At 41.8% G+C, this 22,260-nt stretch overlaps 2 protein-coding genes and 1 long non-coding RNA gene across 5 annotated transcripts; 1 reads left to right on the forward strand and 2 right to left on the reverse strand.

Moving 5' to 3' along the window:
• Positions 1-1,532: 1,532 nt before the first annotated feature.
• Positions 1,533-11,834, reverse strand: LOC122132865. The gene is made up of 4 exons (XR_006152379.1): positions 11,220-11,834; positions 3,710-3,756; positions 3,580-3,626; positions 1,533-1,759 (listed from the first exon to the last, which is right to left on the reverse strand). It is a non-coding gene; the product is annotated as an uncharacterized LOC122132865 (long non-coding RNA).
• On the forward strand, positions 9,396-17,018 carry masp2 (MBL associated serine protease 2). 3 transcript variants are annotated; one of them, XM_012826070.3, is made up of 11 exons: positions 9,396-9,500; positions 9,645-9,861; positions 9,965-10,142; positions 10,319-10,450; positions 11,915-12,111; positions 14,160-14,307; positions 14,549-14,667; positions 14,754-14,832; positions 14,982-15,107; positions 15,208-15,282; positions 15,653-17,018. In XM_012826070.3, exons 1-11 carry the CDS (start codon positions 9,493-9,495, stop codon positions 16,417-16,419), a joined length of 2,046 nt encoding a protein of 681 aa, XP_012681524.1. In that variant the 5' UTR covers positions 9,396-9,492; the 3' UTR covers positions 16,420-17,018. The 3 variants fall into 3 exon arrangements, with proteins under 3 accessions (XP_012681524.1, XP_042563574.1, XP_031422163.1); XM_042707640.1 differs by having other exon boundaries at positions 9,485-9,605; positions 9,754-9,861; XM_031566303.2 differs by lacking the exon at positions 9,396-9,500 and having other exon boundaries at positions 9,711-9,861; positions 9,965-10,158.
• Positions 17,019-18,313: 1,295 nt separating this feature from the next.
• Positions 18,314-22,253, reverse strand: dffa (DNA fragmentation factor, alpha polypeptide). The gene is made up of 6 exons (XM_012826071.3): positions 22,088-22,253; positions 21,280-21,438; positions 20,915-21,072; positions 20,361-20,556; positions 19,836-19,960; positions 18,314-19,395 (listed from the first exon to the last, which is right to left on the reverse strand). The coding sequence occupies exons 1-6, from the start codon at positions 22,179-22,181 to the stop codon at positions 19,183-19,185; spliced, it is 945 nt and encodes a 314-aa protein (XP_012681525.2). The 5' UTR covers positions 22,182-22,253; the 3' UTR covers positions 18,314-19,182.
• Between the last annotated feature and the right edge of the window lie 7 nt (positions 22,254-22,260).

The raw sequence follows: 22,260 nt of genomic DNA on the forward strand, positions 1-22,260 counted from the left end.
TATACATTTATGTCAGTCTGACTCGTGCTCAGAAAGAATGAAATCAATGGGAGTTGTGTTTCAACAACCATAATTAAAAAATATTGGGGGTGGGGGGCCGAAAATGTCACAGAATCAATCAGGTGTTCAATAATGGAGAGAAAACAAATCATGATTTACCCCAAAAGCTGGACTGCATGAAAAATGGAACAACTGTGATCAGTCCTGTTGGATCCATATAGCTCATTGCACGCGTGTGAAACAGCCAGCTGAGCTTGAAAATGACTGGTGTATGATGACAATGATAGCAGCCCTGAGCCAAAGAACACAGATTCAGTCTGTCGTCACGGTGCAGCTACAGCTGAAAGTAGATATTTGATCAGGAGACGTACATGTATTGATAAAAACCTCATCTGAAAAAAAAACAGCACTACTCAGTATTGGCCTTAGTTGATTGCTAATAATTACGGGTACAATATTGGTTTGCTGATTTAAACACTTAAAAATTGAACACAGGTTTGGGACTAGAGGGCAACACTGACCAGCAATTTACTATACATTTTCTGACTGATTTCACATGATTTTGCTGCTCTTTGTAACCCTACCTGCAATTAACGTGTGTGATCTTGGCCGTTTCACAGGTGTGTCACCTTCTTTCAGCCATGTGAGCTTAGTGTGACAGGATTTACCTTGTGGTCCCTAATGCACATAAAAGGCAAATGTCAATCTGTCTTAGAGTAGCCCTTGGTAATGGGAATGATCACACTTCACTTTCTGAAACCTCTCCTTGATGAGGATGTGTGAAAAGGGAGGGCATGGCCATGGACAGCTTATTCATACGTAATCTCTCTCTCTCTCTCTCTCTCTCTCTCTCTCTCTCTCTCTCTCTCTCTCTCTCTCTCTCTCTCTCTCTGCCGGTCCCTCTCTCACACATTCTCTGGGCTATGTGTGTGCATGCAGACCTGAAACAAAAATAACAATGTTATTACAAGGTAATGATTTCATCAGAAAATATACAAGGAGTAATCGAAGAAGGGAGTGTCGTGACATTTAGGAGAGGTGAAATGAAATTCCCTCAAGCCATGAATTTCACTTAATAAAGAACTAGATTGAGTAACATTAAAACATTATTGAATGGCAGGGCTTTGCTGTTTATTTACGCAAATGTTCTCTGTTTCACTTGTCTTTGGGCACATTTTTGACTTATGGCTCTGTCATCACTGACTTCACTGCTGGAGTCTCCGTTTCTTAAGTAAAAGATCTCAGTGATGTTGTTGAAACAGTGAGAACACAAACTCCCTGTGCACCCAAGCAAAGTTGCACTTCATTAGTTCCGAATTTTCAGACTAGCCACAGATGCCGATAGCCATAGGCAAGGCCATTCATCAATGTCAGTCATAGTACATTTCTTTAGTTGTGACATTTTAGATGGGTTGTCTGGGGCAAACAAACACACAAACACATCATGGGTGAGTAGCTTCAGACATTTCACCCCCACCCCCACCCCCACCCTTCCTCTTAAACAAAAACAAGAAATGAAATGTCATGTAATAAATAAAAGAACGAGAAAAAAGATCAACAGTGCCACTAGTGATAGAATTTCCATTTTAGATTCATTTGATTTATTTGAGTCATTTCACAAAGAGGTCATTACCCTCCATCACACAGCAGGGTAGGAAGGGGGTGGTGGGGACTCCCTCACCAGGCTCTCACCCACACCTTCCAGCCTAGCCCACCATAGCTTTGTCTCTTGACGAGGCCGCCCCAGTCAGTCTGTGGTCTTATGGGGAAAAGAGGGGCAGAACATGGAGTGTGTGGGAGAACATGTGACTCATGTTGTGTTGAACTACAATGTGTGGGAGTAAGTCAAGCTTGACACACATTGCTCAAAACCAATGTCCGCCATAGCTTATACAGTGTGTATCGTGCTGTGCTGTGCTGTCCTAGAAAACCTGTCAGATTTGACAAGAGATGACAACGGATCTCGTAAGGTGAAACAACTAAACAAAATAACCTAACACTTTTATATGATGTCTATCTGATGGAATAAGAAACATTTGTACTCTGCCTTTCAGCTCGTAAACACCCACACTTTGTCCTCTAGTCAAATCCACAGCACACCGATTAGGCCCTAAAAAATACAGGCTGTAGCTTTTGCTGTATGGAAGATGTGATGAGCACAGTGCTGTTCTTTCATCCCAAAGGCACAGTCATTTTGCAACATAACATGTCAGGCCCTATTAAAGGCAGCTGTCACGAAGCAAAGCGGCAGGCATCATAAGTTATACTCCTGACCAAATCCAACTACAACATAAATAAGGCACAAAATAAACTAAAACCATTTCAATGCAAATCTTTATATTAAACCAAAATCTCTTTTGGATGAATAGCATGGTCAGATAGCGGGAGAGCTGGAAACTATACCGCAACAGCATTAGCGGGTCATGTGCTGGGCAGGTAAAAGAACGTATCCATGTGTTTTTATTTCTGACAATTAAAAACCAAATGACCAATAAAAATGCAGGACATTATCTCAATATGCAGGTTGCGGGAGAAAGGGTCAAAATGCTGTGGAGTCCAACGCAAAGCGGGACACCTGGTCACCCTATGTGTAAACCAGGCCAGACTTTACAGTTTCCTCTTCCCACTCAACTAGTCATTTGGAATGATACATTAAGCTGTGCAGCTTACGGCCACTAGAGTAATACATTTTTAGTTTTCTGCAGGAACTAATGAGAGCTGGTGCGTGGTGCTGTGATTGTTTGGCTAGTAAGCGCTGTCTAAAAGCATATCATTATCCCTCCCTCGTCTTTCAAAGCCACTATGACTGAGGAAATAAGATGTTACGGGCTTCAGGAAGGGATGGTGCATGCCCGTAACCATAGAGACCCTGCCCCATTTCAGTGGGTGCCTCTTTAGGGGGAAGGGACAGGATTTGTAAGAGACAGAGTAATGAGGGGACAAGGGGCCCTGACTTCCTATTTGCCACTGAACTGAACCTCAAATGCATGAACTTGTCAGTTTTTTAACTCTTGCCATTTTCCACAATTTCACTAAATTAAACTTTTGCCTGCTCAATGTTCTTGTCAACACATGGACACACAATTATATTCTCTGTCTGCCCATGTTATGGGGATGTGCTGTGTGGGATTATTGATTGATCCCTAATTGCCATGTAGAAATTATTGTAATTTACTGACACATGTTAAACACACTATCAACATGCCCATCACCATTCTCAGAGTAGCTGACACAATGACAATTTCTCTCTGTGTGACTTGCTCATCCTTGGTTGATGTTTAGTAATGTCATTATTAAATATCCACAATTTTTGACTGCCACGGATTTATTACACAGCAGTAGTAGCCCTTAATTCTCCATTACTAGAATGTAACAATTACTGCACTGTGAGATGACAAATATGTTTACTGAAAAAAGCACTCAACAAATAGACTTTTTTTTTTTTACTATTCTTTCATTAGATTTAAGACAATAACAGTTGCTTGACTAATGCTTTTCTGCAGCACAATTCCTCCACAGACCCATTTGAGGACTGGCTAACAAGCCGAGTGTGTGTGGTGGCATTACCCGGCTGATTACCTGTGAGGGTGAATCTGAGGGGCTCTCCTGGTCTTGTCATCTCTCTGCTGCAATTAGAGGAAATGGACTCCGATGAGAAGAAGCCAACACAGACAATATTGACTATCTTGTTAAAGTGTGTGGTACTGACCTGTAAGTGTCTTACAAATGTTTCAATCAGAGCCCTCGTCTTGTGTACTGAAAAGAATAACATTAAGCCAGGTTTAAAGGAGACTGAGACAAATAATGAGGTTGTTGCCATGGTAGAGAATATGAAGATACCTTGCCACACTACAAAAAGCCATGTTATCATTCTTCACACAGTCATTTCTATTGCCAAGAATCTACAACTATCTACAGTGTTAGAATAGAATTTTCATTCAAACTCAGTTAACACCATATTGTAAGAATTTCCAATGGACCATGATAAGAATTTCTCTTGTTGGTAAATTTCATACATTTAATATTAAGGTTACAGGCTATATTTTAATATGTCTTCAATGAAAGGTTTGTTATATGCACCTGTGACTTTTTAGTATGGAGATATATTCTTTATAGTACATAGTGAAAATGCCAACATTTCTCAAAACAGTTATATCTAGTCATGGTGACCTAATTGCCTCATCATAAATTATGTTTTTATACACCATAATGTATAATACACCGTAACGCATATCCTGTTTGTTTCACATTTTAAATAATGGTTAGCAGATGGTGCACTCCACAATTTAGCGTTTAGTGTTTAGTGGTCCAACCCAAGATCTTATCATGTTGAAGGCACATTTATTCTTAATGAGGTACTGTGTTTTCTTTCATTGTTTTTGTTCGCATTCAAACAGGCATTTGATGATTAAACTTTGAAAAAAGACCAATAGACAACATCCTGGCAATTAATTTACCTCAATTCTCTTAATTATTGTTTTACGTCGGTGAGAGCTCAAAATTGAATTTGCTCAAAGAGCATTCAAAACCCGGGCTGGAGGAAGAGTGCTTTTGTGAGCTTGTTTGCACGAACCAACCCCTAGAAAGTAATTCTCACAGCAGGATGGAGGTGGGCTCCAGCATCCTGTTGTATGTAATCTGTGCTGGCGTTACACAATAATCTTTCTTTGTATCGCTGATGGAACGAATGTTAATGTAGAGACAGCATCTGTGAGTGCGGCACCTGTGCACCATCTCTCATCATTGCCTCCTCACTCCCAATCACGGATGAGTGTCGCGCTCTGTGTCATGGCACCGAATTGTCTGAATTGTCAGAGAGCCGTGGTTACGTGGAAAGGGCCACATGGGGACTTTAATCTGTGAAAAGAGGCATCAAGGGCTAAATTGAAAGAGTAATGGCCAGCTGACGTCAGAGGTGAACTTCAATGCACGGGATTTGGCATCAATTTATCAACCGTAATAAGGCTATCGTTTGTTTTTTGGGGTCTAACCGGAGCGGAATGCGGCTTTCCACCTGGACCGAGTTCTCCATCGCCCTGGTTTTCATCTTCTTGCCGTGGTCGCTGTCAGGTGTAATCATCTCACGCGGCTCACAATTACCCCCAGATGCGCCCACGTTACGTGCCATAGGCCTACAAGAGGGACCATCACTCATATTTCCACACTTGTCACTATCGTCACTCCTCAACACAGCAGCCTTGAATAGACATCCTAAATGATGTGCCATCCCCAGTGACTTCCTGAAAATTAACACTGAAAGTATGCATGTGTTTGCTGTTTTCTTAGAATGAGTCACAGTTGGACATTGTTAACACATTCAGTCATGCTGTATGGGGCCCTTTTAATTAGAGCCAAACAGCAACATTAGGCTAAACTTGATAGATTTGTGTATACCGTCATGCCTATAGAAATTGATTGGGTATGGCCACCAGATATTATTATCTACAGAATGACAGGTGAGGTTTTTTTAATGCAGTACATTTTTTTATTATTATTATTATTATCACCGAAGCAATTCTGTTTAAGGATAGTTCCTTTAAATTGACTCTGGACCTTTGGCCTTGGCTTTTAGCTCAGTGACAAGTCCACAGGTCCTGCAATTAGGGTCAGATGTTTTGTATTAGTAGTGATGTCATCTGACTTTGTGTTGGACACAATGGAACTAAAGAATTGGTCTACCGTGAACACTGTGAATCCTGAGGTCATTCTATTGATTCTGTTTGTCAGGACAGGCCACTGCTATCTGGTCCTGAGGTGTCACACAATGTATCGTGATCGACTGTGAGAAAAAGGTGATGTTCCATTAAGTAAAAGTCTGTGGGCCAACAAAACATCCAAGCTTTTCCCATTAGGTGTTCATAGAGTGTTGGGGTAAGTGTGTTTTGCCTTGGGGGATAACTGGTTATAATACTACTGACAATAATGTTGTTTTTGAATACCAGTTTTTAGTCTGTTTCACTTACTTTAACACATTGTTAAAGATTAAACCAATGGTTTCAAACCCTTTTGGCTTCTGACGTCTTACAAAAAGCAGTATGAATGTCTAACAGCTAATTTTGCTATTTATTTAACTTAAGCAAAGGATCTGAATACCTCTTCCACCACTGACGGCATGACAGTTTTTATAATGCTTTGTACCTCTGAGAGATCAACTGTAAGAGGGTGTAGAATATATAAGGTTGGCGTGGGAGCAACATCTAGTTTTCTGCATGGCTGCATCTGTCGCCAGTGTCACAAGTGTCTTTGCCATTCGTTCTGCCCTGTTCACATCCTTTTCCTCTGTGTTAGTGATCCTCTCTGGGAGCTTCCACTTGACATCAAAACCCCATTGTCCATGCATTTCTGGACTTTATTTGTTCCAAAGCGGTGTACAGTCTGGCTAATGACTTGCTGGCTTCTTTTAGTGGAGGCTCTTCATTATCTTTTAGCCCAGACAGCAATCAGTATAAAATAGCTCAAAAGGCAGTGGAGGCTATATGGTTGACTCATAGTCCCTGATTCCAGAATGTGTGTGAGTCTACGTGTGTGGGTGTGTGTGTGCATGTGCAGGTTTGTGTGTGTGCGTGTGTCCTTCCATGAATGTGTGTGTGCTCATGTAGGTATGTGTGTCGTGTGTGTGGTCATGTGTGTGCGTACCCGGTGTTGGACAGGTCTCAATGGAACATCTTGTACCAACACTGGTCTTTAAAACAATGTGGTTGCCTTTCCCTCTCCACATCCATAACAACAAGCATACTGAGGTCCTTCATCAGACACAGGTAACAGAGCCAATACAATATTCAATGTCCAGTATTTGAAAAAAAATTATATTCATACTTGGATCCTGTTATGAGTACACCGCTAAGCTTTTCATTTTTTGTCAGATATCTCAGGATCCCAATCAGGTGGGAGACTGGTCTAATCAAGCCGTGAGTCATGTTTTTACAATTAGAACCATTAGAGTCATTGAAGGGCTCTCCACTGCTCTCAAGGTACCGTCCCTTTTGATTTTTGTTTCTGATGCATATTTGGAGTGCTTGTGACGCATAAATAAAACCCAGGTAAATTGTTCCTTTCCCTTATTGTCTCCTTGAATTTGATCATTAGCACTTCTTGTCTCAGGATGTCTATTCGCTTGGCTTTAACATCCGCGGGAACATCATATCTGTCAGTATGAGTACTGACAGGGCTGAGAATTTCACAGGACATTCTTTTATAACCCATTACCTCGATACAACGACGTCAAAGTAAGGCACCTTTGTCATAGTCAACACTGGGCAGCATTGACATGTTATTCTTAATCCCCCTCGTCTTGGCTGATTAAGATCGAAATAGACAGATATGCATTTTCTGACAGGGGAACCTTCCTTATCTTTTTGTCTCCCTGTTTCCTCCTGAAATGAGATTATCACTGTGAGGTCCTCGTCTCATGTTTTATTGGAGAGAATTAGCATTTGGACTTCTCTGATGAAGCCTAGGTCACAAAATGACTATGTGTAGTGAAAGCTGTGAATGAGAGCAGGCAAACAGAGATGATGGCGGTGTCACGTCACAGAGACAAATGACAGCAGGAACGTGTTCATTTACATAGATGCATATGCATGTGGGCTATCCCTGAAGAATCATTAGGCTCTAATGTTTATTTAACCAAATTGACTTCCTGTTTCAACACTTGAAAATGTTTGCTTCATTAACCTGAGAGAAAGTTTTAGACTGCCTCTGCTTCACCCTTTGAGTCTGTGTGTGAACACATGCCAATGAAGTTGTGTAAAGATACACTATATAAAATTATTACCTGCTGAATTGCACAGGGCAGCAAACGAAACCAGAGGCCAATTGAAACCAGTAATGGTTTCTTTGAGCTTTGCATGCATCTAATTGCTGTGTTCCCCAAACTGCCAAATGGGGCAATCGACGGTCACTTAAAATTACCTTCCTGGTGGTGATCCTTGATTACTCTCTTTCCTGGATGTGATACGACTGCCACAGCACGCTAAATGCTCCCAAACGGAGGCTGCCTGAAAAACCTCATTAAAGTAATCATCGAGACATCGCATTCTCCTAAGAACACACTCCAACGGAGCCACTGCAACCCGTGACCCTTCCACCAGGCAGGAGTTGAGTGGAGGTCACTCCAGTGTGTGAGACGGGCCCATGCGCCTAGGGCATTTGTGACAGAAAATTACCATTGTCGTTTTTGCAGATAATTATTATAATTCCCTGTGAATCTCAGCCATTACCAGTGTGGTGTAGCGGAAATGGGGATGCTTATTAAAAGCTTGCTTGTGGCACATTTATGGCTTAATTCACTCTCTCTAAAAGCCACCTCTTTCAAACGACAGCTGAAATTCCATTTCATCTCGCATCACAAGGTGTAAATGAATGTGCGTAGGCCATACAAAAGGCGTTCAGAATGAACTCTGCTCTAAACATAATTGCTACATCATTTGGTGCAGGGCTTTCAGCTCACCCCCTTTTGTTTTCCAGTGATGCAATCTGGGGTCCATTCATCCCAAATACCTGTCCTGATTGCCTGTCGGAGGTGCTCCATCCGCTCCTAACTCTTCCTCTCCCCACCAGCTAACTGGGTTGCCGAAAACAACCCCATGTGCCCCCCAAACTCTCAAGTAAAAAAAAAAGCGTCATTTCTTTTTAAGGGTGCAAATGCATCCAGGGCTCCGCATTCACTCCTCACATTTGCACATTGACATCACACCTCTCAGTGATTACAGTCTCACCGTCAGAAACAATTAACCGATTCAGGAGGCAGTTTCAAATCAGATGTGTGTGTGTGTGTCTCACAAAGTTGTCTCAGTAGTATTCAGCTCTTTTGTACGCAAACAGTTTTGCAATTCAGATGTAATTTGTGAATGATTCACACATTTACCGAAATGCCTTTTTCCACCTAACAAGCTACTACTTACTTCTCTGTTCTACTTTTGAGGAGAAACCAGAAGCTTTGTCTATGGAAACCACAGAATGTCATATTGGAAGAACAAAGGCAGAACATAAAAGGACAAGCATGAATAGAGGGATTAAGACTCAGACTCTATGAAATATTTACAAAAGTATGTTCATTTAAAAAAAATAGATTAAACCCCTATCGTCATTGAACATAACACACATTAATAGTATATTATAATTCATAAGTATATATATAGTATCTTATAGTACACAATACCTAGATTAGCCTGAGGGGTTAGTTCCCAGAAAGAGACCAAAATTAATAAATTAGTTACTCATCCAACTGTCAGTTCTAATTCATATACATTACTATTATAATGTGAAATTCATGAAGAGTAGTAGAATATATATATATATATTTTTAAGCAACACACAAACCTTTCAGGCTGTAATTCAATTTGTTGATATGTTGACCAAATGGGGGCTTTCCTGTAACTGCTTGCTCAGTGGTTCACTGACCCAAAGTGCAATATTGATCAAATGTGGCCAGTCCTAAACTTCCCAGCAGAAAGCTGCATTGCATTTACCTGATTCTCCGCTGAAACAATCATGTATAGGTATACCTCTAAGGAGTTTTGTTGTGACCAGGACACTTTTCATCCGGGGCAGTCACTAGCTCTTGGTATAAACGGCATACTCCATGGCGGGTATTTTTCTGTATGGTGAGTATTTATCTCCATGTCCGATTCTCTCTGTTGCAGTGTTGTTCTGACTGTACTCAGCCTGCTTCCCCTGGGCCTGAGTGTGGATCTAACGGGCCTGTATGGTACCTTCACCTCCCCCAACTTTCCTGACGCCTACCCCAACAAGGATCTCACTGTCTGGAACATAACTGCTCCAGAGGGCCACAGGATCAAGCTTTACTTTTCCACCTTCAGCCTGGAACCCTCCTACCTGTGTGAATATGACTATGTTCAGGTACTCTATGGCTCTAAGTTGTAATTGATAGGAGGGTAGAGATTCCTGCTTTACGATGACATATCTCGCAAAAACCAGTAATGTCTTTCCTTGTTAAAATAAGATCTTTTCAGAGGGCAGTGAGGCTGTCCGCTTTTGCGGCGAGGAGGAGAAAGATTACGACGACGCCCCCAAGAACACGGCACTGTACTCAGCAAAGAACACCATGTCAGTTGTTTTTAGATCCGACTTCTCCAACGAGGCAGAATTCCCTGGCTTCCAGGCTATTTACACCACTGAAGGTATTTCTGCCAAGATGTAAGAGAATGGGCAAATAAAAGCCAACCTATCTCCCAGCATTAATCTATATTTGGCACCACTGATATTTCCATACCAAATACCCCCTGTGCACTAATGTACATGAGCGGTGCTTTACCCTGTTTTGGTGTTAAGTGACATCTCTGGTGTTTTTTGGCAGATATCAATGAGTGCTTGAGCACAGTGGATGGAGAGCCAGTGTGTGATCATTATTGTCACAATTATGTTGGTGGCTATTTCTGCTCTTGCAGAATGGGATACCAACTCCATCCAAACCAGAAAACCTGCAATGGTAAGGGTAATACACAGAGGAAAACAGAGCAGACAGCCTCTAAATAATTTCACTTCTAACATGCCGCACAGAAAGGTTAGAGTTTGATCATGCAATATGGATAAACTGACTATTGATTAGATGGGATACTTTTGGTATGTTCCTTTGAATGTTGAATTATTGTACCTGTGATTATTAATATGTAATACAATAATGTACAAAAATAAATGATTGTTTGGTTTAATTAAGCAGTGTTTTATTCTCTCCTCATGAGTAGCACTGGTGTTTGGGAATGAGGAATATGTAGCCTTACATGTTGAGAAATGTTACATGTTGACCAATAAAGTAGACTGTGGATCTGCCTGAAGTTGAAGGTCAGTGTCTGATTAACTTTGTACTCTGAACTTTACTCCATTTAAATAGACAAAAACCCATGTGCTTGAGTTTGTTTTTGTTGCACCCTCATGGTAGACTCAACGAACAACGTCAGTGCTTTTCATAAATAATAGTACATTCATCTTATGCTTCTGGTCGCACAACTGCGCTCAATAATTTCCTTTTGCTCTCGTACCAACTATGTTCTGAGGTTCTCTCCGCTCCTCCACAGCTGATTGAGATGTTAAGAGTTGTGTACGAAATGCAGAACGTCCGCTCTTGGGGAAATAGCAGCACTGGGTAAATTATAGGTTTCCATCAGCTGACAGTGTGTTCAAAAAGAATATAGCGTAATAAGCAAGTGCAGAAACTGACGGTGTCGGCTTCAATGGACTTTTGAGGAAGGCATGCTTACCGTGTTTGACTTGGAAAGAAAATCTAATGATCTCTTTTTCATCGCGTCTCTATCTCAAAAGCGCTGAAGTAGTTGTGAATAGAGCACTGGTATCCCGGCCTGCATCTGGAAGAGGCAGACGCTGGTCGCACAATAGCGGGAGTCCTGGTTAGCAGACTGCAGACAGGCGGGCCGCCGAATAAAGCAGTTGATCTCTGTCAGTCAGCAAGACTTTGGGTTAATTATCGCGGCTGCCTGAGGGAGTCGTGCTCCGCAGTGCAGCAGAAAATTGATACCTGTTTGCAGCTGTAATGGTGCGCCGAGGCAGGGTAATTAATCACAATTACCATCCCGGACGTTCCTGGTAATTGTTATTCTTTGCTTGTTGAGGAAAAAAGTGGCGTCACGTCATATCGGGAGATGAATAGATAGAGATGACGACCCCTGTTTAAATGTCCTTAATTATATGAATTACCAGAACTCTGCCCTCTTCAGATGGATCCATCCATTTGTGAACTTCTTGTATGTTCATCATTTAGGCATAAATTCCAATAAAATGTACTCATGGTTTGCTCCTCATGGTGATGTATCTGAGAAGCAGATAGGACTTAAATTGATGTGTCTATTTGTCTGGAATTACATTAATGACTTGTCTCAGGGGGAGTTAGTCTAATTGTGGGTTTGTGTGTGCATGTGTGTTTGTGTGACTTCTGCAGTTCAGTGTGCTGGCCAGTTGCTGACACAGACGTCAGGGGAGTTCACCAGCCCAGACTTTCCAAGCTTCTACCCCAAGCTCAGCCACTGTGACTACACCATACTCCTGCTCGAGGGCTTCAACCTGACCCTGGAATTCCAGGAACCTTTTGATGTGGAGATGCACCCAGAGGTCCCGTGTCCATATGACATCCTAAAGGTTTGTGCAATGCATTGTTGACAGGGAATCTCATGGATACTGGCAGCTGTCAAAATAACTGTAGCTAGAAAATCACTGTCAGACTCGGGGAAACAGGGCCATTTCTGACGTTAGAGGGTACTACCAAATAAGGACTTCCTTGTGTTATTACTCAGTGAGTGAGTGTCATCAGTGAGTGAGTGTCATCAGTGAGTGACTCCACCCATGGTAGGTCTTGGCATGTGATAGACGTTGTGCAGGTTTTATCATGTTGAAAGCCTCTCTACTTTGCTGTTCAGGCTGTAATCTTGTCTCTTACTCAGAGAGTATGTTTTCACTCTGCGAAATGGACCCAGAAAAAAAACTATTTTCATTTTACAGGTCTCAATTATGTTGTGCACAACCATGAAATCTTTACATGTAGTCTTCCTGTAAGTGAATTTTCGAACAGTGTTATTTACTCTAAATTATCGTAATAGCACACTGTTAGTGCTGTTTTATATCTATGAAACATTATTCGTGCACGCAAGGCCCTGGGGCTCAAGAAAAAATGCTTTACTTTTACAAATACTATATTGGCATGTGGGATAATAGATTACTATTTTGTTGGTTTATGGTCAAGACCGTAAAGAAAGAAAGAAAGACCACAGGGTATATAACCTGTCAGCTTAATTGATTACTCTACCCTAGATAGTGTATCAATTCAAATTCACAGACATTAAGGAGAGTGTGTGATTTTTGATGAAAAAATGTAAATAGCTCATGAACAACTGGTAGAAGAATTACACCTCGGTTCAAAAATAACTAGAGGACCACCATAGGGCGGTATCCTAGCTGTATGGAAATCTAAGTTCTAGCTGCACTCATGACCAGTGTGTTTGAATGATTGTGCCATAAATGATATGGTAGCCCAAATTGCTTGAGGAGTTGAAACCACAGTCTGTTAAGCCATCATGGGGATATTGGGGGCATCATTTTTTTCATCATTAAAGACATATGAAGATATGAGGTTAGGTTGATATTAATGAAGTTACAAATGACAGATCTACTGAAAGCCATTGAAGAAAAATTTACATGAATGGAGTATAGCTGCACAGTGACCACAGTGGTTAACATTTGTCATAGACTGGGCTACATGTCAGCTTGCCCTTGGAGAACTCAGTGCCAGATTGCAGTCTTAGTCTCATACTGAACGTTTTGGTTCAACAATGTGCTTTAGGCTTGCAAACTGACCTGTCTTGAGCACCCTCGGCATCCCCTATCTTGCTTCCCTGTGCTGGAGCTTGTGGTGTTCTCAGTGAAAGCAGGTCTTTGTTTGCCTCTGCCATAGTGTTCCTTCGCTGTCCAACATATGATAGTCACAGAGGAGAACATAGGCTTCTTTTAGTTTTGATGGGATACCAGGCACCTGCTTAGCATTCCCTTATTTATGAGTAGCAGCAGTGGGCTTGAGTCCAGCAAGGCAGATGCAAGGTCTCACTAGGGGTATTCTTCTGAAGGGAACGCATGATCACTGGTCATGACCTTCAACATACTCCATCTGATACAATAAAAACCGTATTAGTACGTAATGCTTATGGATAGCTGCCAACAAGGTCTGGGTTAATTGAACTAACCTCAACTGAAATTAAACTGTTTTCATCTCATTATGGGGTCCTGCCTCAAAAATAATGATTGTTTTCCCAGACTGTGTGTGGCCATTCTTTCACTGTGCATAATCAGATGAATGACCTAATAAATCAGACAGGACTTCCAGGTGTAATTCATGTCGCCCCTATACCTACAGCAGCCTCTTCAGCAGCAAAGCGTGGTTCATCACGATAGACACAGGGGCACTCTGTAAAAACACACCAATCAGTGAGCTGAAGGCTAATAAATAAACAATGTATTCTACCTCATGCTCGCTGATGAGGCTTGCTGGTCTCCCTCGCCTCGCTCTCTCCCCTGAGATGTATGGCTGTGCTGTTGCTTGCATACATTGAGTGGTCTGTTTTGCTCTTCTCATTCTGTTTTTGTGTGTGTGTGTGTGTGTGTGTGTGTGTGTGGTTTCTTGCTCTGTGGGTGTCCAGATCACAGCAGGTTCACGGGAGTATGGCCCATTCTGTGGAACCACGGCTCCTAGTAGGATAGAGACTAATAATCATGAGGTGCATGTGATATTCAAGACAGACGATTCAGGAAAAAACAGGGGCTGGAAGATCAAATACACCAGTAAAGGTATGACGAGTTGTGACTGTTGCAGGGGTAGATAAATGATAAACAATAAAAAGAACATTCTCTGTGATTCATTGCTCAATGTTTTTTTGATGATATCTGAATTAAGTTTAAATGAACATTTTCCTCCATTGTATCTACGACAGAGTGAACACTTCTACCATGTTGCACCATATACCAAGAGAGGCTGAACATGTGTAGACCATTTAATAACTTTCATCTTACTTCTGGATTTCACACACAGCTGTGTCATGCCCAAACCCAGTGATTCCTGCCCATGCTCGCATTGACCCCCAGCAGCCTGAGTACATCTTCACAAATACTTTCAGCCTCCGTTGTGAAACTGGTTATGAATTAAAACTGGTAACTGAATTGAATTTATGATGTGACCATCAAGACTGTTAATTGTATTTTTGTTCTTCAAATAAAATAACTCCTGTTTTCCTCAGGGTACAGAATATTTGGAATCATACCAAGCAGGTTGCCAAAAAGATGGCACCTGGAATGCTGAAATGCCCATCTGCACCCGTGAGTCATTAACACAGCAATATATATATTATCCATTATAAGAATGAAGAATATGATGTAATAATGACTGTAGCTAATTTAAGTCTCAGGTAAGGTCACATATAATAAAGTGCAATTAATAAACAGATGTATTCATTTTGTTTTTGAAGTTATTGACTGTGGAATTCCTAACGAAATTCTAAATGGAGCTGGCACATACACCCAAACCACCTACATGTCTGTTGCTAAGTACACATGTAACGCGCCATTCTATACGATGACAAATGGAATGAACGGTGAGCATCTAAAAGCATTCTAGAAGCATGAAAAACAATTCAGATGACGCGGTTGAGGTATAAGAATAGCATCTCACTTTCGCACTCCTGTGTTTCCAAGAAATCTATACTTGTGACCATGATGGTTTCTGGAAAGACTCATCTGGTGGCAACAAACCTCCTGAGTGTGTACCCAGTAAGTGATTAAACTTATCTCTTCTGCTTCCTCGTGTGAAAAAAGCTTGTGTGAAAAAAGGGCGCTGACGTGATATACATTATAAGTACAGTGTGTAGTTTTTAGTGGCATCTATTAGTAGAAATGAAATATAGTATTCATAATTATCTTTTCATTACCTTTAAGCAACCTCACCACTTGATGCCACTAAAAACTAAACACAGTGCCTTTAAACTGAAGTCACACAAGTCACATCCCTATAACCCCTCAAATACAACCCCTCATTTGTCACCCAGCATTACAATTGCATGAGAATGAGGTAGATTTTACAATAACAACACCTTTGCATCAGTTGTCCTATACTGATTTAAAGTTTCATGATCTTTTGCAGTCTGTGGCAAGCCAACATATGTGCCTCTGGAGAGGATCATTGGTGGTGAGACAGTACAGAAGACAGAGATCCCTTGGCAGGTCTTGGTCATAATGAGGGGCCGTATGCAGGGTGGGGCAGCCCTCCTCAGCGACCAATGGATCCTGACAGCCGCCCACGTCGTACAGGATTACGGCGACGTCTCCAGTCTAAACGTGAAGATGGGCATGGTGAAACGCAACGACCGAGAGGCGGTGGAAGGCCTACCAGAGAAGGTCTTTATCCACCCAGACTATCACCACGGGGTGGACTTCAACAATGACATTGCCCTGATCAAGCTGCAGAAGAGGGTACCTATCAATGACATGGTCATGCCCGTTTGTCTGCCGGGCAGAGATAAGCGATACACCCTGAAGACAGATGAGATGGGTAAAGTGTCTGGGTGGGGAGTGTCAAGCTCAGCTCGCAACAGCTTATACCTCCAATACACTCACCTACCCGTGGTTGACCATGGGGTTTGTAAAGCTAAATATGATGCATTTGAAGATAAGAAACTAACTGTGACTGAGAACATGATATGCGCCGGCCTACCTGACGGTGGCAGGGATTCCTGTCAGGGTGACAGTGGAGGAGCTTTTGTTTTTCAGGACAGCCTCACTAGCAGCTGGTTTGTGGGTGGCATCGTCTCATGGGGTCACGGTTGTGCTCAGGCCGGCTACTATGGGGCCTACACCAAAGTTAGCAATTACCTCTCCTGGATAGAGGACACCATGGATAAGAACATATGACATTTTGTGGTATATTTCATGCATGTAATCTGTTAAAAAAGGGAAAGCAAAATTGAAACATTGAAACAAGTATTTTCTAATTCCCTGTGCTACGCTACCAGGGTTTATATACTGCATGGGATTATGGTACTCCATGAGAACATGTCAGTGGTTGCTTTACATGTAAGTGGATTAATTCCCAGAACCTGCTGTAGGAAACAATCATTCCTGCTAAGAACTTAAGCACAACTAAGAGCCACTTGTTGCTCTTTGAATGCGTTGATGTGAACGGGGGTGGGGGTGGGGGTGTTGATGCAGAGGTGTTGTTTAAAAGTCAAATGAGCCGCCGCGTGGTCTCTAGACCCCTGATCCGTGATGTGCAGTCATTTACCCCTCATGCATAATGGAACTGATCTCAGCACCACCAGTGTCTCCTTCTATCTAAACACCCGTTAAAGGTTTCTCCTCTCTCGTGTAATTGCCTCTTCACTGTCATTTTGGACCTGCAGTCTCCCAGTGATCTCCAACCCTGACTCTCATGTGTCCCATCAGAAATTCTCATGCCATGCTCACTCTTGGAAATATTTTCACCTTGTCTTCATAAACATATAGTAATCACATCAATAGCCTTGTTGTTATTAAGATATTGGCATAGTAACGCTTCAGTAATTTTTTTGAGGCAGAGTGATAATGTTTTCCCTTTAAGCAGAGAAAGACAGGCTATTTAGTGGTTATTGTTCTTGGAGGAGTCTAAAAGCACAAAGAGCATAAATGGGGGAACACAGAAGCCTTTGTTGCTTGTTTGTGCAACAAATGTTGCTCACAGTTGGCTTGCTTGCCCCAAGGGTAGAAACAGTCTAGTGACAATGCTGGCAAGTGTGTTCATCGGCTCAGCGTATGACATTATTGTGACATTCAGAGACAATATTTCCCCCCCTAAGCCTGATCTTTTTGCACGTCACTAAACCATAAGTAAGTGTAGATGCATGTGAAGATGTGTTATATCTAGTGTTTTCCAGTCAAATACAGTCCTAAAGTTTATGAAATGTGAAAAGAGGATATTGAGTGACATATCATATTCTGTACACAGAAATCAATCCTTGAGCAAAAAAGCTATTAATGTCTTCCTTTGAGGAAGACATCAAATCCAACGGGAACTGTGCACACTATGAGAACCATTACCAGAACATTGTCAGTAAAATCTCCTGTGTGGCTGATGGTCGGCTTCCTTTTAAAAACCCATAAACCTCTCAGCCACTGAGCCAATGAACTGAGGAACCATGCTTCCTGGATGTACCAAATCATGCAATGCATTTTTAAAGTTGTGTGGTGCGTGGATGTGTTCATCATCTGCAGTGGCTTCCCCAGACCTGGCACAACATCCTTTCATGTCAGTCCCATCAGTAGAGCAGTGGCCACTCCAACTCCAATCAGAACTGATGAGGGCTCTTTACAGTGCTGAGAACAACAGACACCTCAAGAGGAAGCCCTATATCTTTAATCAGGCAGACCCAATACAGTGCAGTGTCTTTCCACGCAAGACGAGCATGTTCTTTACCACAGTGTTTTCATCATTAGAGAAAGTCTGAAGTAAACTAGTGTCTACCAGTCTCTCTCTCTCTCTCTGTGTGTGTGAAATACATGTAATCTTTAAATACATGTAATCTATTTAGTTTAAGACATGACTTGTATCTCTCAAGTGCTGCTGTTTTGTAAAGATTCAGACGTAGCACATAAAGAAAAATCAGCTTCCTCACTATTCATATTTTACAATGAATTAATAATTGTGAATATTCTTTGCAAATTTTTAGTTTAATTGAGATTTAACAGATATTTAGGTCTCTATATTCCTAGTGATCATAAACACAAGTTACAACATTTTGCCAACAATTTGAGCCTAACGGACAAAACCTACTCCAGGGTATACATTTTTATTAAAACAGTACAACATATACAAAAACAAATCCATAACTAATGGTAACAAATGACTTAGTATTCAGAAAGCCTTAACATTGCTCTGCTGACATTTGCATAGACATGATAGGGTCTGAACTCCATTTCCATGTAATAGACCTCAGTAAGTTTTGACTACATGCCATGTAAGTTGGTGTTGCTTATAGGCATTTCTATAATTTACTAAACATCAACTTATTTCGAATCAAACTGCCGCAACATGAAAGGACCAAGATCTTGGTGCCGTAAGTGAGGGAGAACCACTCAGTTCTACGTGTTCCTTACTGTTGGGCAGCTGATGAGGTCACAAACGAGGGAAATAAGAACAACAGCAGGAAATTACTTTGCCTTTTATGGGCTCAAATCTGTGACTCACACCAGAAAAGAGCAGGTGTATTGTGAGTTCCAATCCTGGATAAATATGGAATATTATGAGTCAACGACAGGAATTGGCCCTGTGAAACACCTCCCACCTGCACTCATTTCAGGAAGCAGTGATTTTCCTCTTGCCTAATCCTCTAAGGGTGGACTAATTATATATATTTTTAAAGGTAGATTTGGGGTTTTATCTGATGAAATTGACAAATGGTGAATTTCTCTCTTTATCAAAAATATTCCAACAACAATTCTATTAACAACCCTGGCAGGTCAAAACGTAATGTAAAAATATTTTTATCAAACAACTCCTTGCAGTAAAAAAATAAAATAAAATAAGACAAAGATCTTTGTCCCTGATAACACACATTTGGTCAGCCACAATTATCCTTGCTGCACGGTTCCTCTTGACATCATTAAGAGTTGTGTGCACCTCTTCCACCTCTCTCTCCTACTCTATTTGCTGCGTTTGGCTTGGGACTGGTTTGTGTCCTCTGTTGTTAACGCGTCGCTCGCCTGTTGGGACTGAGCGCTGAGAGACTTGAGAGCTTGAACTTGCTGGAGGCGACCCTCCAACTCAGCCTCGCAGGCCTGCACCAGGGTGGCCGTCCTGTCTGCCTCCAAGCCCAGCACCTGCTCCATGGAGGCAGCACCCTTGTTTACGACCATCTGCAGCAGCCACAAATCACACAGGCAAATCAGGTTATGACTCACATGTTTGAAGTTTACATACTCTCGTTACATACTCAACTACTACAATTTGGTCTGGACTTGAAAAGCAGTACATGGCATCTCTTGGACAGGAATCAACTGCCACTACCTGCATCCAAGTTATTGAACATCAGTTTAATTCCCTAAAAGCCAATAGACGTCATCTTGCTTTGAGTGTTAATGCTTAGGTCTGCAGTGCAACAGCGCCATCCAGTGGATATCACAATATAGTGCATATTGGCTTTGGCCATATTCATTTGTTGTCTATTCTAATAATTAAGAGCTCATACATTTATTTAAATTAATACATTTTATGAGCCCCTGGCCTACAGAATAACACTACTACATTACTCGAAGACTAATAACTGGTAGGGCAGTGTCATGTATGTGCTACTTGCCTGCAGTTCTTGGTTGGAGAGCCGTGTTTCTGGGCTCGTTTTGCCTTTCAAGACCATCAGAGTCCTGGACATAAACCCTGAGCCTGAGTCCACCTCCATCCCATCAGTCTCATCCATAACATCACCTGTCAAGGTGGATAAAATGATAAAAATGGAGGTCCAGTTCCAGAGTAGATGTAAATGTTTACAATTTTACAAGGTGACTGCCTAATTCAGAAGACGACGAATAAAATTAACTTTGCCTCTACAAAAACTGTCTGTATCACTGGAGTGACATCACCAAACTTATCAGTCTCCTTTTGTCGGTCTGCCACAGCGATGCCACCCAGTGGCTCCCAAAAGTATGTCCAGTGAAAATAATCCACCAATTATTCTGCGTCATCCCAAATCTTCTGGCACACCCATGCAGGGAACAGTAGCTTAACCACAGACTACTTCTACTGCATCGTCAGCAATGTATTTATAAAGGAAGAGTACTGGTAGAGAAACTGATATTGTATTTTAGAAAAACGAGAAAAAACCAACCTCCAGCCTCCTGGCTGGCCTCTTGCTCTCGCTCGCTTTCCACAGTCTTGAGGTAAAGCTGCAACAGCTCCTTGGACTGCCTGCTCTCCTCTCTCCGGTCCAGAACGGTCTGTAGTGTGTCCTGCAGGGCCTGGGCCTTCTTCTGCTGAAAGCCCAGGGCTGAGGCCAGGTTGGCACATGGTACATCCATCAGAGTCTGTGATCACAAACACATCACAGGCGGCGGTTACAGCAATAGCATGTTGCTGTTGCTGCCTACGGTATGTATACGTGTATGTATACATGCATGTATACACTGTGTGTTGCTTTCATATAGACACACAATGACCGAAATGAGAACGTCAGTTTTGTTACTGTAAGATAAAGTGTGAAGCACCAATGTACAGGAAAAGGGGCAGACTCTTGGAAGTAAAAAACAGTCAGTGAAGTAATCTAAATTTTTTTTAAGTTGAAATGAGTCATAGGTTAGCCTTCTGCTGCAATGTGACACACCATGACGGCACCTGAGACAATCAGGACTGAATCTTTGCTGTATGCGGGGGCAGTAAATGTACCTGGAGCTGTGAATCGGACAACAGAATGATGCTGGCAAGGTCCTGCTTCAGCTGTGCAGCCAGACTCTGCCAGGTGTCTGTTCCACTGAACATCATATCCACTTCATCACCATCCAGAGCTACGGATTCTCTGCTTAACCAAGCAGTGCCACCGTCAACTGTGAAGAGAAGGAGAATGTATGCACTGTACCTCAGGGGGTTTTCAATTTGAAAGCTGAAACCTGTTGTGTTAAAACCATACTGCTTTCTAATATACCAACTAATGAAGTATCAATTTATCCAAGCTGTAACAGAAAACAAGCAACACTTAAATATCAAGTGAATATTTAGTGTTGGCCTTATCAAGTTTGAAACAGCCTGCTTACTTTTATTTGTAGGGCCCCAAGCTTCTTTCCCATGCAATAGCATGAACTTCGTGTTGGAAGGTAAGCACAGAAAATATGCATCATCTTCCACAATAGTTCCATCATCTTCAAGCACCACAGAGACGGGCTTTTCGGGGGCGATTCCTAAAGTTTCACCTCCTGGTGGTTGGAATGAGAAATTAGTCAACGATGGAACAGGTAGTCCACTGGAAAGGAATGCTACTCTCCTTCGTTACATAGGCTATAGGATGATTGCATTTATGTGTGGATGTAGCCTATACATAAGTACATCTGACACCAACCTTAGTCTTTCAGTTAACTTTCACTGGTTTGCAATAATATTTCAGGCAAAATGTGTTTCCTCACGCCCGGAGAACAGCATGCTAGGAATGAAAAGCACTGAACAATCTGAGGTCTTGCTTCGCCCAAGCAAGCCAGAACACGAACTGAGGATGGATCACCCTGCGTTTCGAAATGTCACTCCACATGGCATTGCATGTGCCAATGCCGGTCCTTTCCTCAATCTAGCTAAATGATGTGCATCAAAAACCCATGGTGATACCCTACAATATCTAGGCCAAACTTAAACCGATGTTGGCTGAAATGCCAGTTCCAAAGTGATAGATAAGTTATTTGGCTTACGTTATATTACTATACAACAAAGAATAGACGGAGAGCCGTGATGTGAGATGTAATATACAACAAAGCAATTAGTCCATTTTTTATTTGGTGTGACCTTTCGTGTTTTAACTTTCTTGGCTGGTATTATCGTTATCACATTCTTCGGACTGAGTCAGCGTTCTCTTACCTTTCACTTTGAGTTGATCTAATGAAGACACCACTAGTCCGTAGGATTTCTGACGGCTAAAGTTGCAGACTTTACAGGGTTTAACTTCTGCCATTGCTGTTATTGACTTTTAAACTATGTTTTCTGTACGACTAAGAGAGAAAGAAAAATCCAGCTAATGTATCATGCTGTTG

The sequence above is a fragment of the Clupea harengus genome, chromosome 4 (assembly GCF_900700415.2).
Source record: "Clupea harengus chromosome 4, Ch_v2.0.2, whole genome shotgun sequence".
NCBI classification, from domain to species: Eukaryota; Metazoa; Chordata; class Actinopteri; order Clupeiformes; family Clupeidae; genus Clupea; species Clupea harengus.